This window comes from Ailuropoda melanoleuca, chromosome 5 (assembly GCF_002007445.2).
Source record: "Ailuropoda melanoleuca isolate Jingjing chromosome 5, ASM200744v2, whole genome shotgun sequence".
In the NCBI taxonomy this organism is placed as follows: Eukaryota; Metazoa; Chordata; class Mammalia; order Carnivora; family Ursidae; genus Ailuropoda; species Ailuropoda melanoleuca.
The window spans coordinates 27,495,077-27,510,332 of record NC_048222.1 but is presented as its reverse complement, the minus strand read 5'-3'; the positions used below and the strand labels follow the sequence as shown (position 1 = coordinate 27,510,332).

At 38.3% G+C, this 15,256-nt stretch overlaps 1 protein-coding gene across 1 annotated transcript in view; it reads left to right on the top strand.

Annotated features, from left to right (window-relative positions):
* The window catches only part of TSBP1 (testis expressed basic protein 1), a 151,125-nt gene that overhangs the window by 28,265 nt on the left and 107,604 nt on the right, over positions 1 to 15,256 (top strand). The window contains 5 exon segments of the mRNA XM_034661681.1: positions 1,596 to 1,616; positions 2,120 to 2,140; positions 6,488 to 6,631; positions 7,111 to 7,131; positions 7,556 to 7,576. Coding sequence (XP_034517572.1) covers positions 1,596 to 1,616; positions 2,120 to 2,140; positions 6,488 to 6,631; positions 7,111 to 7,131; positions 7,556 to 7,576 — 228 coding nt within the window.

Below are 15,256 nucleotides of genomic sequence, written 5' to 3'. Positions count from 1 at the left end.
GGAGAAGAAAAAAGAGTAAATGAGTATAAATAAAGCTGAGAAAGAGAAGTAAAGGAAATCTACAAAATCACAAATTAAAAATGGAAAAAGAGCAAGAAAATATAGGAAAACTACAAAAACAAAATAATATTTGAAATGATCATCTGTCTACAGATTTAGTGGCTTATACCAGAGGGCAGGTGTCCTAGGAATTCTACTTGAGGATCAAGGGCACTTTTTATTTAATAGATACAGTCAAAGCAAACATTAAATTACTTTTGCAAAATACCTAAATTTCTAGCTTGTCTACAACTCATGGCCCAGGATATCCACAACTGGTAATCCACCTTCTAGCATTTTACACAGACAAAAAAAAAAAAAAATACAGAGTTAAAGGTTTTGGGGGCTTATGGGTTAGAACTGGGATATTTCGCATCATGAGTGCCATGAAGTAAGGAGCTATGGAGAAGAGAGACAATGCAATGCCCACTGAAAGGAGGAGCGGTCTTTTTAGATTCAATTAATCATGCAGACTCACAAGATGATCCCAACCTTTACCAGGCTACTCAGCGGGACTTAAGGCAGGAAGCACAGCTTGCCCCTAGGGCAGCATCAACCATCCCTCTTCTGTGACTGTATTCCTTGAAATGGTCTATGCACGTGCCTGTTGCACCACCAGCTCCAAGCAGGAGCTGCTTGGAGTTAGAAGCCCCAGGAGCCAAAAATATCCTACAAGAACTCCACATACATAACCTGCAGGGATCCTATAAGGAACATGCCCAAATACATGGTAACTACACTCATGGAAGCCCAAAGATATGGCTTTCTAACAGATATTTATAGTTCTCCCAGTTCACATGCAATTTACCAAGCAAAAATCATTCTTCCTTTCATTTTTTTTATTTTTTTTATTTTTAAAATTTTTTATTTATTTATTTTAGAGAGAGGGACAGGGACAAGGAGAGGGAGAGAAAGTCTTAAGCAGACTCTGTTCTGAGCATGGAGCCCAACTCAGGGCTCGATTTCATGACCCTGACGACATGACCAGAGCTGAAATCAAGAGTCAGACGCTTAACTGACTGAACTACCCAGGCGCCCCAAAGACCATCCTTAAGTAAAAGGAATGTTGTCAAGTAAGATAGCAGGTTTAATCAGAACTAGAAAATCAAAAAAAGAAAGCCAAATTCTCATTGAAAACTGCAGGTTTTGTTGACTCTTTCCCAGAGACACTCAAGCTAATCAAAGCAGTAGTTAGTAAGCTGGAAACTGTGAGAAGACTACATCCTTACCTCCTACCTTCATGCCTACCCTAGAGCATATTATTTGGTCAGACATATTTTAGTACAAGGGTGGTCCTTTAAAAAAGCAGTATCTTCTGTTACTGACAGGAAAGAAGAGAGATCCTCATCTCAGGCTGAGTTACAATATATGTTCAATATCTCTTTTGCTATATAGTTATCACACCTGGATTAGTTCTCCCTAATGTTCTTATTACTGTTATCACTTCTTCTCCCTTACTCTATCTCCCAAAGCCCCATCCCTAGAATAAAATTAATGAAAAATTTATTCTTCATCCAAACACTCATACTAACATGCCAATTTTGATTTCTTTTTAGTGCAAACTCCAGGACCTATTGGTAAGTTTCCTGTACATACATTAACTCATATATATTACTCAAATTCGTAATAGGTAGTGTACTTTTCTAATAATAATTATAGCAGTTTGTCAGCATACATTAGAAGAATGTTCCAAAGCAAAGATGCAATAGAGAGAATGTGGGGGAAGACATAAGAAAGAAGAAAGAAGACAAAAGAAGGATAGCCAAGAGAATGGGAAAAAAATGACAAGAGAACAAAAAGATGGGGAAAATGGAGGGAAAGGAATACAATAAAGATCTCACTGCAAACACCTGTAGTAATGAAAGACAAGCATGAAATGGTTCTCCCTCCAACTAAAACAGGGTGCAAGTCTCCTAGGGCAAGATCTATTCTTATGGTGAGGATACAATCCAATAAAAATATTTAATCCTGAAGATTGGGATTTAGTAATTCTGGGAAGCTATTTAACCTTTCTCCTTTGGAAAACATTAGTTTATCATGTTCAACAACCACAGTAATTAATGTTTGTTTCTCTTTTTAGTGCAATATACTGGGCCCAGTGGTAAGTTCCTTATCTTTTTCCTCTGGTGTTCTTTGATCTTCTACAGTGTATAGAGGGCCTGTCCCCTGTCCCAAATGTATCTATTACCACAAGGACAGTGGTAGGCATGTTTTCATGCATCTCAGTTTCCACTTGCTGAGAATTCTCTAAGGTTATTTCTTCAGAAAAAAAAGTAAGAAAATGTCCCCAGGAATGGTCATAATGGCTTCTATAATAATATGGAATTTTCTAAAGTAACAGAGAAAGAATAAGGGTAATTTTTCACTTCTGAAGTAATTTGTAGTTCATAAAGGGCCTACTCAAAGACAACAGAGACAATGTAAAGAAAATGGGGGAAAAAAGGAAAGCAAATTTTAAAAATAAATGTAAAAGAAGGAAAAAATAATCAAATTTAAATAGACTGAGGTCTTATCAGTTTTCTTCCCAGTTTCCTGGGAAAAACGTACCAGGGAATACTACTAAGGATCTAGTCTACACTGAGTTCTCCAATCTTTTCTCCCAATGCCTTCTCTTTCCCATGTCCTATCCTTCCCAAACACCCAACACACACACACACACACACACATACAGCCTCAGGGAACAGGATATGATGGTAGGTGGCCTCAATTATAGAACTGGCAGGTGCATCAAGCAATTGCAAACTGTAAGTGAAAGAGAGTGAAGGGTACGCTCATATTGTGACTAGCTAGGGAAAAACCAGGGTCAAATTCTGGGGTGTCAGAACAAACCAAACCTCAGGTCATTGTAAATTCTGAGTCTGGAAATTAAGTAATAGCATTCCAAAGCTTAAGCCAAATAAGAGGACATTATCAGAAGGCAAGTCAGATGTATTCAAACATTCCTTCAACTGGCTGAGCTCTTGTATCAGAAACTGAGATGAGGCTTGGTGATAAAGTCAGTAACACTACATCAAAAACTTATGATGTACTATAGGTTAGCTAACTGAACATAATAAAAAATAATTAAAAATATACTTCCAAAATAAAGTCATGAATAAGAGAGAAAGATTTGGTTAATCTCTGGTGCCATGAAGTTTATGGTCCTATAAGATATCTTGGGGAAAGGAACTCAAAACACGGAGAGGGCAGGCATTCTTCCATACAATCATACTGTGGTCACTAAAACTGGATGCTGCCTGCCCTAAATGCTGGTTCTAAATACTTCTTTTGTGAATAAACATGAGCCATCATTTATCGACTATTCTCCTAATTCAGGGCCTCCTTTCTCAGTACTCTTAATTATCACCAAGACTCACAGCTTGGAAGTTCTCATAATTCTTATAAGAGAGAAATAATAAACCAGCTCACCTTAGAGGATCTCACTGGGGCTAAAGGGAGGGTCAGATCTGGCCCAAAGTCCCCAAATAGCTACCATGTGCCTGAGATTCTATATAGGTACATGGATTCCCTTTCCCTTTTCTTTCCTGCTTAATTCCCTCTCCCGTATGTGTAAATACTTAAAACATGCAGTAATGTATAAATGGAAATTTCACTGCTACATTTATTACTTCCTAGCTTTCCCCTAAATTACAGGTGATCTGAAGAAAATGCAAAATGCACTGATAATTCTTTTTTAACAAAAACGAGTGCTCCAAATGGGACTACTTGAAAAAAAAAAAAAGGAGTGGGAAGAAAACTTTTCAAACGAAAAGGTTAGGTAGGGAAAAGAAATAAATGAAAATGAGCATGACAAACGTACAAAGAAGTACAAGTTTAAGATATTATGAACTTCTAGAAATTTCAAGCATTTACGACCTCTGAAAGGAATGGAAAGGAAGGAGGACAGCCACTCCTCTGCCCCAGACCCACAGAAGCAGGCCTGAGGATGTGAAGCACAGGGGTGGGGGCTTAAGTCCAGATGTTGCACTGAGCTGACAAGCAGGTTTTAGAGCTCTCTGCATCCTCCCTGTAGTTACCCTTTTCAAGCCCATCATGGGAGAACTAAGTTATCTTCATTCTACACGCACTGATTTCTCCCTTTTTTTCCCTTCCGTTTTTCTGCCAGGGGAAACTTCAGAAATGACTAGTAAGTTCCGTACTTGTTCTTTTTTTTTTTTTTTAAAGATTTTATTTATTTATTTGACAGAGATAGAGACAGCCAGCGAGAGAGGGAACACAAACAGGGGGAGTGGGAGAGGAAGAAGCAGGCTCATAGCGGAGGAGCCTGATGTGGGGCTCGATCCCATAACGCCGGGATCACGCCCTGAGCCGAATGCAGATGCTTAACTGCTGTGCCACCCAGGCGCCCCCGTACTTGTTCTTATACAGTACTTGCCTTCGGCTTCCTACAGGGTCTGGAATCCTTTGCTTCTGTCTTGTGGGTATAGACATTCATGTTTCTCCATCTCTTCCTTATTCCACTACCTGGCTGCACCCCCACCCAAGGAATGAATGAACTGGGGGGAATACAAACCCCACTTAATAATCCAAAACACTTCATATGGATATACCATATTACATAAAAATATCAGAGGAAACTATCTGAAGTTTATTGTAATATCTCAACAAGGGTGGGGGGACGACATTTGTTATGAATAAATAGCTTGCACAGAATAGCAGAAACAGGGAGTAGAAAAGTAAAAGCAGCACAGTTTAAATTACCAATCTCTGGTAGGATTTTAAGCAGTTACTGCTCACTGCAAAAAAGGGAAGAGATAAATTGTCTCTCTTTCCTGAAGCCTCTCAAACTAAGCAGGAGGCAGAATCCCCCAAGGCATGACGGCCGCTGTGTTCTCCAGCACAGTGCACAACACATCTATAGGGGTTCGGTGCTCCCTCCACGAACATTTCTGATACTGTCTCTTGAAATTAAGCAAGAAAATTAATTCCTCTTTCACCAGTCTTTCCACATTGATTTCTCTCTTTGTTTTTCAGCTACAGGATCCTCCTGTAAGTTTGACTATCTCCCTTCATGTTGGAACTCAATTATCTCCAGCAGTGTCTAACAGATGTACTTGAACGAAAATTAATCCATCCATATTGGGATAGCAACATCTTAAAGCTCCTCTTTCCCTGGCCCTCATTTTTCCATTACTCAGAATTCCACTAGGTTATTAATAAGTTTCTAAAATGTTCACCGAGTCACATAAAAATTAAAGAACAGAGAAAAAAGTTTCTCCGTGGTTCTAAAAGATTGGTAAGGACTTTCCTTACAGAAGGAGAAAAAATGAATAGGAAAAACAAAGATACAGATAATAGTTCTGTTTTCCAGCAGGGTCCTCTATATGAGCAATTAGTAAGTTGTTTGTTTCTTTGCTGTGCACTTATCAAAGCCCAGCAACGTCTATTGGAATTTGAGTTCCAGTACACAAACTTGAAACTTATTTTCTCAGCTTTTGCTTCTCCATTAACCTGAATTCCACCAGCTGACTGTAAGTTTTCTAGAAAGTTCAAATACTCCTGAACAGAAAAACTTTTCAAGCAGTTCTGTCACCGGAAAATTTACCAATAGAAAAAAATGAACAGGAGAGTACGTGAGCAGGGGGCAATAAGAAATCTCTCTGCTTATTTTTCAGTAGGATCAACTCCTCACCCAAACAGTAAGTCTGCGCATTCATTTTATTCTCTGCCACAGTCTCGACTGGTTTTTAGTAGGGCCAAGAGTCTTTATCTAGTCATGTTGGTATGCAAAGGGCTTGAGGTACCTCTTGGCCCCTTGCTATTCCATTATCAAAGTCCCTCTGGGTGATTCATGATGTAACACTACTGATTTACATAAACAGGGGAGAAAAAAAGTTTTGCTTAGTTACAGAGACCACCAACAAGAGGCTGCCTATAGAAAAGGAAAAAATGATGAAAGAGAAAGGAGGGGAGCAGAAGTTTCTAGAACAGTTTTTCATTTGGACCTCCTGCCCTACCCAGTCTGTTTTTCCACATTTTGAATTCCAAGATATCTGAGGAAAATTTCCCTGGCCATTTGAGATTTTAGAGGCTTGAAATTCCTATTTTTTAGACACTCTGTATTCAAACTACCAATAATTCTCCTAGCTTTTTAATAATTCCATGGGTAAAAAAATCAAATTCCATGATTTACATAAAAAATAAAGATTGGGGGGAAGGTTTCCCAGCAGTTAAAAATGACATGTTACAAAGGACAAAACAAATTGAATGGGGAAGAAAGGAAAAGGGGATAACAATTTTCTCTGTTCTGTTTTCCAGCCGGATCAATTCCACCTGCCCTCCGTAAGTTCTTCCATGGATCCTCCACTGTGGAGTCCTATAACTTCGTTCCCTGGGTCTGCTGGGATTTCTGGGCATGGGTACATACTTCCTTAACCACTTGCCTTCCCATGGCCAAATTCCATGGTTATTAATGCTTTTTTGAAAGTTCAAATCCTGCTGATTTAAGACCAAAGGGAATATTTTCCCTCTTGTTATAATGACTTAATGAGAAAGAACTCTAAACTGAGAGGGGAAAAAAGAGTGGAAGAGAAAAGGCTTGCAAAAATACTTCTCTGTCTTCCAGCTGGTCCACCACCTTCAATGCCCAGAGGTAAGTTCAGTCTGTTTTGTTTTTTGTGTTTTTTTGTTTGTTTTTTACTGTTTTCTGTTGTTGTTGCTCTCCATATGGCCTACAGAACTGCTTCTGCCCTAATCATTTCTAACTCCCGTACAACAGCCTGAGACTCATACCTCTCACCTTTCTTTGCCTTCAGCTCATCCTGTGAAGTAAACTTACATTTATTTAATTTCAAGCATTTGTTTACTTTACATCTCCTCCGTGATAAGAACTATATAGGTGCTCTAACTACATTATATCCCATTTAATCCTTGGAGTAAATCAATTGACCTCTTCGTAAGGGCTAAGAAACCAAGGCCACATACTTGCCCAGGAACACAGTTCACTGAACCATAGTTTGAACCAAGAGCCATGTGACTACGAAGCTTCTTCCTCACACAAATATGCTTCCCTAGAAGGAAACTTGTTCCTTTCAAACAATTACTCACTGATATCTTTTTTTTTTTTTAAAGGTGTGCCCCTACCTGCCATAAGTAAGTATTATACCTGTTTCTCTACTATGGTTCTCTGGTCTTCAAAGTCTAAGGGACTTCGTTCTGTTAAAGTGATTTGAGTTTTTCATTGCTCTCTTGCTGCCTTACTACCCAGCTTCCCCTACATTATAGATAATTTAAGAATATACTGATTAAAAGAAAAGAAGTAAAGTAGCATTTGTCAACAACAACAAAAAATCCTGAAAAATATAAATAACAGAGGTGGGCAAAATTTTTGAGAGACAAACGGGAAGTCCATAATGATGTTTAAATGGAGAGAAAATTTTGAGTGTTCCCTCAAAGTATGCTTTCTTCCTATGTCTACCCAAGTCCTTCCCTCAAAGACACTAGTGGAAAATGTTAGATAATACTGCTTTTTCTATTTAAGAAAAGTAACATGGATTTCTTTTTGCTTATTTTTTAGTGATTTCACAGAGAACCTCAAGTAAGTTCTTTACTTCTCAACCTGTCAAATGTGAGACTTTTCCCGAGAACTGATATTCTATTTCTAAATTGTACAAAAAATTGAGATTCATGTTTCTCATATTTGTTTGCTTTCACATTACCCAAGTTCTCCAGATTAGAACTGCCAGACAGTCTTTTCAATTCAAAACTGTAAGAGTTCTCATTACTTCAGTTCCTAACTCAATTTCCCAGGAAACAGACACAAACAGTGACTCAATGTTTAAACCAAATCAAGTACTAACAGTGGTGATCTTTAACATAGAATTCATGAAACCACCTTTCACACTATCCGGTCCTCCTGCCTACATTACAAATGATTTTTATGCAATATCAATATCCCTTGGGGTTCCTCAGATTGAAATTAAATTACATTACTATTAAAACCCAAAGTTCTTGTCAAGACTTTAAAAATTCAAATGCCAATAGAGCCCAGGAAGATACTATAAATGAGTAGGTGAAGCACATCACCTAAGAACTGTGGAAAGATCGTGTACAGTCTAAGGAGGGTAGCCGCTGCTCAGCTCTAGCCAATTTCTTTGTGCAAGAATGCAAATCTAGAGCTGCCAGAGCATCTCACTTAATCCGGATTTTAGATAAAATTTCCCAATTTTTAAAACATGGATCACTCTAACAGATTGCAAACGTGCTTACATACCCCTCTTTTTCCATCTAAATACCTTCTGATTATATTTTTATAATAACTTTTGAACAACTGCAATAATATTTGGACACAAAGATTGGCATCTGAGGAGAAAAAACTGGAACTGTTAACATAGACATTCTACACGTTCTTTCTGAATCCTGAACGAGGAGGCTGACCAGCTAAATAGTCTCACTGACAGATGAAAATACTGAGACAAAAGGGTCAATGGTGCAGACCCAAGGATGAGGTTGGAAACCTCAGATGTCTATGTTTGGGAACAGGCCCTATAATTGGGAACACCTGAGTTTAGCAAAAGGCACTATTGGTTTTGCAGGTGGAAATTATAATCCAGAACCTAAAGTGAAGAATTTAGTGTCCTTTTCAGTGGAGGCATCAGAAAGGGTGGGAGGGAAGATTTTAAAATCCAAGACCCAAGGGATTGGGAGGAGATAAAAATGTATGCCAAAGGCACTAGAGAATACACCACCTTCTTTCTGGCTGAGTTGGTTTTGCCTGCTGTTTTATTATTATTACTACTACTATTATTATTATTATTATTATTATTATTATTATTATTATTATAACTGCACAGCTGAGCTCAAGCATAAAGAGGGGCTGGAGGGTGGAATGATGTCAGAACCCAGAACCCAGGTGAGAATTGGAATTGAGACTCCCTGAGCAAAACTGGGCACAGAAAATACCCTACCTATCTGTCCTAGCCATGAAAACAGAGCCACCTGCACAGGACCATACCTAATCTGCTCAGGGCTCAAAGCTCTGCTGGAAGTGTGCCATCCGTGCAGTACAGGAAACCCAAGCCAAAACAGTTGAGATCTGGTTTGGTGATGCTGTACCCTGATAGCTAAGGCAATAAAAACCACAAAAATCCCCATAAGAAGGGAGCCGCAACAGAATATTCACAGGATAAAACACCCACAAAGATAATTCTCGAGGAATAAGAGACACCAAAAAAATTATGAAATGCATGAGGAAACCCGGCACAACAAGTGACACTCCATCAGCCCCAATAAACTGGAGAATTTCAACCCAAAGAAATACAGCTGCGGAAATCTGAAGAGAACTAAAATAATAAACTTTAAATCTTCAAAGATACTAATGCATTTAACAAAAATATATTGGGTGTCTATTCTAGATACTGAGAATATAACAGTGGGGAAAAAAGCCACTGCACTCAAGAAGTTTACATTTTGAAATAAAACATGCAAATAATAATAAATTAACACATAATAACTTTCAGATAAATGTCATGAAGACATAAAAGCACAGTAACTGAAAAAAGGTGGTATACAGAGAAAGAGTGTTCTAGGCAAAAGAACAAGAATGTAGGGTCTGCTGTAGGGATGCATATTCTAGCCAGATGGATGACAAGAAAGAGGGAGGATGGCAGAAGATGAGGTCAGAGAAACAGGGGCCACTTATGTGAGGCCTTGCAGTCCTTGGTAAAAAAATGGGAGATTTTATTCTAGCCATAACGAGGGACCACTAGTGGGTTTGAACAGGAAGTCATAATGTCTGCTTTATAATTTTATAACATCTCTCTGACTACTGTATGGAGGATTAACTGCCGAGAGTGACAAGGGCAGGGAACTCAAGAGAAGAAGCAGGAAGACAGTTAGGAGGACTGGGATTAAAGGACCACCAGTTACATGTGAGTGTGACAAGAAGCATAGTGATCGGGGGGGGCGGGGAGAAGTCTTCACATTCCATGTATTTTTAGGGTAGAGCCAACAGATTCTGCTGTTACACTTAATGTTAGTTTAAATGGAGAAGAATTAAGGGTTATTCTCAGGTTTGGGACCAAAGCAACAGGGAGAATGGGGCCATTTACTGATCTAGGCAAGATGGGAAGAAGGGCATATTTAGAGGAGACAATCTTGAGTTCAGTTTTGTACATGTTGAGCTCAAGATGCCTTGGACACTTATGACTAGTTTGTTAAAAAGTCTGCACTCAGTAGGCCACAGGCATGGTCTCTGACACATATCTCTTCCCTATCCATTAACATCTGAGATAGAACCCATAATTTTTAGTCATTTTAAATTAATAAAAACCCTCAGGCCACTCCTCTTGAAATACTTCATTTTAGCAGTCAATCTTAGGCCCACTGACTCAGAACAGGGAAGTGCAGTCTCCTCCTTTCTGCCCACCTCCTTTGATTATAGTTCCCACTGAGCTGAGGCTAGAAAGATGGATTTCACTTAATTAAGCTTGCAATTTCCCTCCTCTGTTAGTTGCAGTCCTTTTTTCTAAGGACAGGAGACTGGCTGCCTTTCAATGTCATTTAGGGTAGGTACTCAAATGCCTTGTAGAATACACACTGAATTCTTTGGAGGAATCTGCAAGAACTTGCCCAGTTCTGAGGATTCTACTGCACAGTCCTTGATGTGAGAGTATTGACTCCAGTATGGCCTATTCTAGAGCCCCTCAGCTCCCTCCCCACAGTATACCTCATAGTCTGTTACTACCATCACCAAATAGGCATGAAGTTGAGGAAGATACCAACACAAAAGTTCAAGGTTGGATGTCTTCTTTTCTTTGTTATGTCTATTTTGTTTTGTTTTCTTTCAAGATTTTATATAAATTCAAGTTAGTTAACACATAGGATAGTATTAGTTTCAGGGGTAGAATTTAGTGATTAATCCCCTGCATATAGCACCCAGTGCTCATTACAACAAGTGCCCTCCCTAATGCCCATCACCCAGTTATCCCATTCCCCCCACCCACCTCCCCTCCAGCAACCTTCAGTTTGTTCCCTATTAAGAGTCTCTTATGGCTTGCTTCCCTCTCTCCTTTTTTTTTCTTTTCCCCCTTCCCATATGTTCATCTGTTTTCTTTCTTAAATTCCACATATAAGTGAGATCATATGGTATTTGACTTAGTTCGCTTAGCATAATAATTCTAGCTCAATCCATGTTGTTGCAAATGATAAGAGTTCATTCTTTTTTGATGGCTGAGTAATATTCCATTGTGTGTGTATAGACACACACACACACATCATATATTTTTTATCCACTCATTAGTTGATGGACATTTGGGCTCTCTCCATAGTTTGGTTATGTTGATAATGCTGCTATAAACATCAGGGTGCATGTATCCCTTCAAATCTGTGTTTTTCTATCCTTTGAGTAAATACTTAGTAGTCCAATTGCTGGATCATAGGGTAGTTCTGTTTTTAACATTTTGAGGAACCTCCATACTTTCATCCAGATTGGCTGCACTAGTTTGCATTTCCACCAACAATGCAAGAGGGTTTCCCTTTCTCTGCATCCTCACCTGTGGTTTCTTGCATTGTTATTTATAGGCATCCTGACAGGTGTGAGATGTACCTCATCATGGTTTTGATTTGTATTTCTCTGATGATGAGTGATGTTGAGCATCTTTTCATGTGTCTATTAGCCATCTGGATGTCTTCTTTGGCAAAGTGTCATTCATGTCTTCTGCCCATTTATTAATTGGATTGTTTGTTTTGGGGATGTTGAGTTTTAGAAGTTCTTTGTATATTTTGGATACTAACCCTTAATCAGATGTCATTTGCAAATATCTTATCCCATTCTGTAGGTTGCCTTTTAGTTTTGTTGATTGTTTCCTTTGCTGTACAGAAGCTTTTCATCCTGATGAAGTCCCAATAGTTCATTTCTGTTTTGGTTTCCCTTGCCTATGGTGACATGTCTGGTAAGAAGTTGCTATGGCTGAGATCAAAGAGGTTTCTACCTGTGTTCTTCTCTATGATTTTGGTGGTTTCTTGACTCACACTTAGGTCTTTCATCCATTTTGAACTTATTTTTGTGTACAGTGTCAGAAAGTGGTCCAGTTTCATTCTTCTGCATGCAGCTATCCAGCTTTCTCAACACCATTTGTGAAAGAGACTGTCTTTTTTTCCATTGGATATTCTTTCTGGCTTTGATGAAAATTAGTTGACCATATAGTTGTGGGTCCATTACTGGGTTCTCTATTCTGTTTCATTGACTTATGTGTCTGTTTTTGTGTCAGTATCATACTGTCTTGACAACTACAGCTTTGTAATATAGCTTGAAGTCCAGAATTGTGATGCGTCCAGTTTTGTTTTCTTTTTCAGAATTATTTTTGGCTATCTGAGGTCTTTTGCAGTTCCATACAAATTTAAGGAGTGTTTGTTCTAACTCTGTGAAAAATGCTGGTGTTATTTTGATAGGGATTGCATTAAATGTATAGATTGCTTTGGATAGTATAGACATTTTAACAATGTTTGTTCTTCCAATCCATGAGCATGGAATGCTTTCCTATTTCTTTGTATCCTCTTCAATTTCTTTCATAAGTGTTCTATAGTTTTCAGAGTATAGATCGTTTACTTCTTTAATTGAATTCATTCCTAGGTATCTTTGTTTTGATGGAATTGCAATTGGGATCGATACCCTGACTACTTTTTCTGCTGCTCTGTTTGGTGTATAGAAATGCAACAGATTTCTGCCCATTGATTTTATATTCTGTGACTTTGCTGAATTCATGTATGAGTTTTTGCAATTCTTTAGTGGAGTCTTTCAGGTTTTCTACATAGAGTATCATGTTGTCTGCAAACAGTAAGTTTGACTTCTTCCTTGCCAATCTGGATGTCTTCTATTCCTTTTTGTTGTCTGATTGGTGAGGCTAGGACTTCTAGTACTATGTTGAACAACAGTGGTGAGAGTGGACATCCCTATCATGTTCCTGACTTTAGGGGAAAAGTTCTCAGTTTTTCATTGAGGATGATATTAGCTGTGGGTGTTTTCTATATGGCCTTTATTGATGTTGAGGTATGTTCCTTCTATCCCTCCTTTCTTGAGGGTTTTTATCAAGAAAGGGTACTGTATTTTGTCAAATGCTTTTTCTGCATCTACTGAGAGGATCATATGGTGCTTATCCTTTCTTTTATTAATGTGGTGTATCATGTTGATTGATTTGCAGACGTTGAACCACCCTTGCAGCCTAGGAATAAATCCCACTTGGTTGTGGTGAATAATCTCTTTAATATACAGTTGGATTCAATTAACTAGTATCTTGTTGAGAATTTTTGCATCCATGTTCTCCTTTTCAGTCGGTCTTTGTCTGGTTTTAGAGTCAAGGTAACGCTGGCCATATAGAATCAGTTGGAAATTTTCCTTTCATTTCTATTTTTTGGAATAGCTTCAGAATATGTATTAACTCTTCCTTAAATATTTGGTAGAATTCTGCTGGGAAGCCATTCAGCCCTGGTCTCTTGTTTTTGGGGAGATTTTTGATTACTGGTTCAATTTCTTTCCTGGTTATGGGTCTGTTCAGATTTTCTATTTTTTCATGATTCAGTTTTGTGTTTCATTTTTGTGTTTCTAGCAATGTATCCATTTCTTCCAGATTGCCTAATCTGTTGGCATATAATTGCTCATAATATTCTCTTATAATTGTTTGTATTTCTGTGGTGTTGGTTGTGATCTCTCCCCTTTCATTTACAATTTTATTTATTTGGGTCCTTTCCCTTTTCTTTTTCATAAGTCTGGCAAGGGGTTTATTAATTTTTTCAATGCAAAAAACCACCTCCTAGTTTTGTTGATCTGTTTTACTGTATTTTTTTAATTTCCATATCATTTATTTCTGCTCTAACCTTTATTATTTCCCTTCTCCTCCTATATTTAGGCTTTATTTGCTGCTCTTTTTCCAGCTTCTTTAGGTGTAAGGTTAGGTGGTGTACTTGAGAGTTTTCTTGCTTCTTGAGAAAGGCCTGTATTGCTATCTTTTTCCCTCTTAGGACTGCCTTTGCTGCATCCCAATGGTTTTGGACTGTTGTGTTTTCATTTTCATTTGCTTCCATGTATTTTTTAAATTCTTCTTTAATTTCCTAGTTAACCCATTCATTCTTTAGTAGGATGTTCTTTAACTTCCATGTATTTGTAGTTTTTCCAAATTTTTTTTGTGGTTGACTTCAAATCTCATAGCATTGTGGTCTGAAAATATGCATGGAATGATAATCTTTCTGTACCAGTTGAGGCCTGATTTGTGACCCAGTACATGATCTATTCTAGAGAATGTTCCATGTGTACTTGAAAAGAATGTGCATTCTGTTGCTTTAGGATAAAGTGTTCTGAATATAACTGTTAAGTCCATCCATCTGGTCCAGTGTGTCATTCAAAGCCCTTTTTCCTTGTTCCTTTTCTACTTAGATGATCTGCCCATTGTTGTAAGTGAGGTGGTAAAGTCCCCAACTAGTATTGTGTTATTATCAATGAGTTTCTTTAAGTTTGTTATTAATTGATTTATATATTTGGCTGCTCCCAACTTAGGGACATAAATATTTACAATTGTTAGATCTTGTTGATCTTTTTTTATGCTATAGTGACCCTCTTCATCTCTTATTATAGTCTTTGGTTTAAAATCTAGTTCGTCTTGGGGCTCCTGGGTGGCGCAGTCGTTAAGTGTCTGCCTTCGGCTCAGGGCGTGATCCCAGCGTTCTGGGATCGAGTCCCACATCGGGCTCCTCTGCTAGGAGCCTGCTTCTTCCTCTCCCACTCCCCCTGCTTGTGTTCTCTCTCTCGCTGTCTGTCTCTGTCAAATAAATAAATAAAATCTTTTTAAAAAATAAAAATAAATAAATAAAAATAAAATCTAGTTTGTCTTGGGGCGCCTGGGTGGCACAGTCATTAAGTGTTTGCCTTCACCTCAGGGCGTGATCCCAGCATTCTGGGATCGAGCCCCACATCAGGCTCCTCCTCTAGGAGCCTGATTCTTCCTCTCCCACTCCCCCTGCTTGTGTTCCCTCTCTCACTGGCTGTCTCTCTCTGTCAAATAAATAAATAAAATCTTTTAAAAAAATAAAATAAAACAAAATCTAGTTTGTCTGATAAAAGTATGGCTACAATGCCACTCAATCCTTGTGAAGCTCAAGCATCCTTGCTACAAGGAAAAGGAAGAGAATACCTGTTGCTCCAATGTTCCCTCTCTCAAATTTTCCTAACACTCAAATAGCCACAAAACAAATCAGCAAATCTACTATGAAGACATTTACCCAAGGG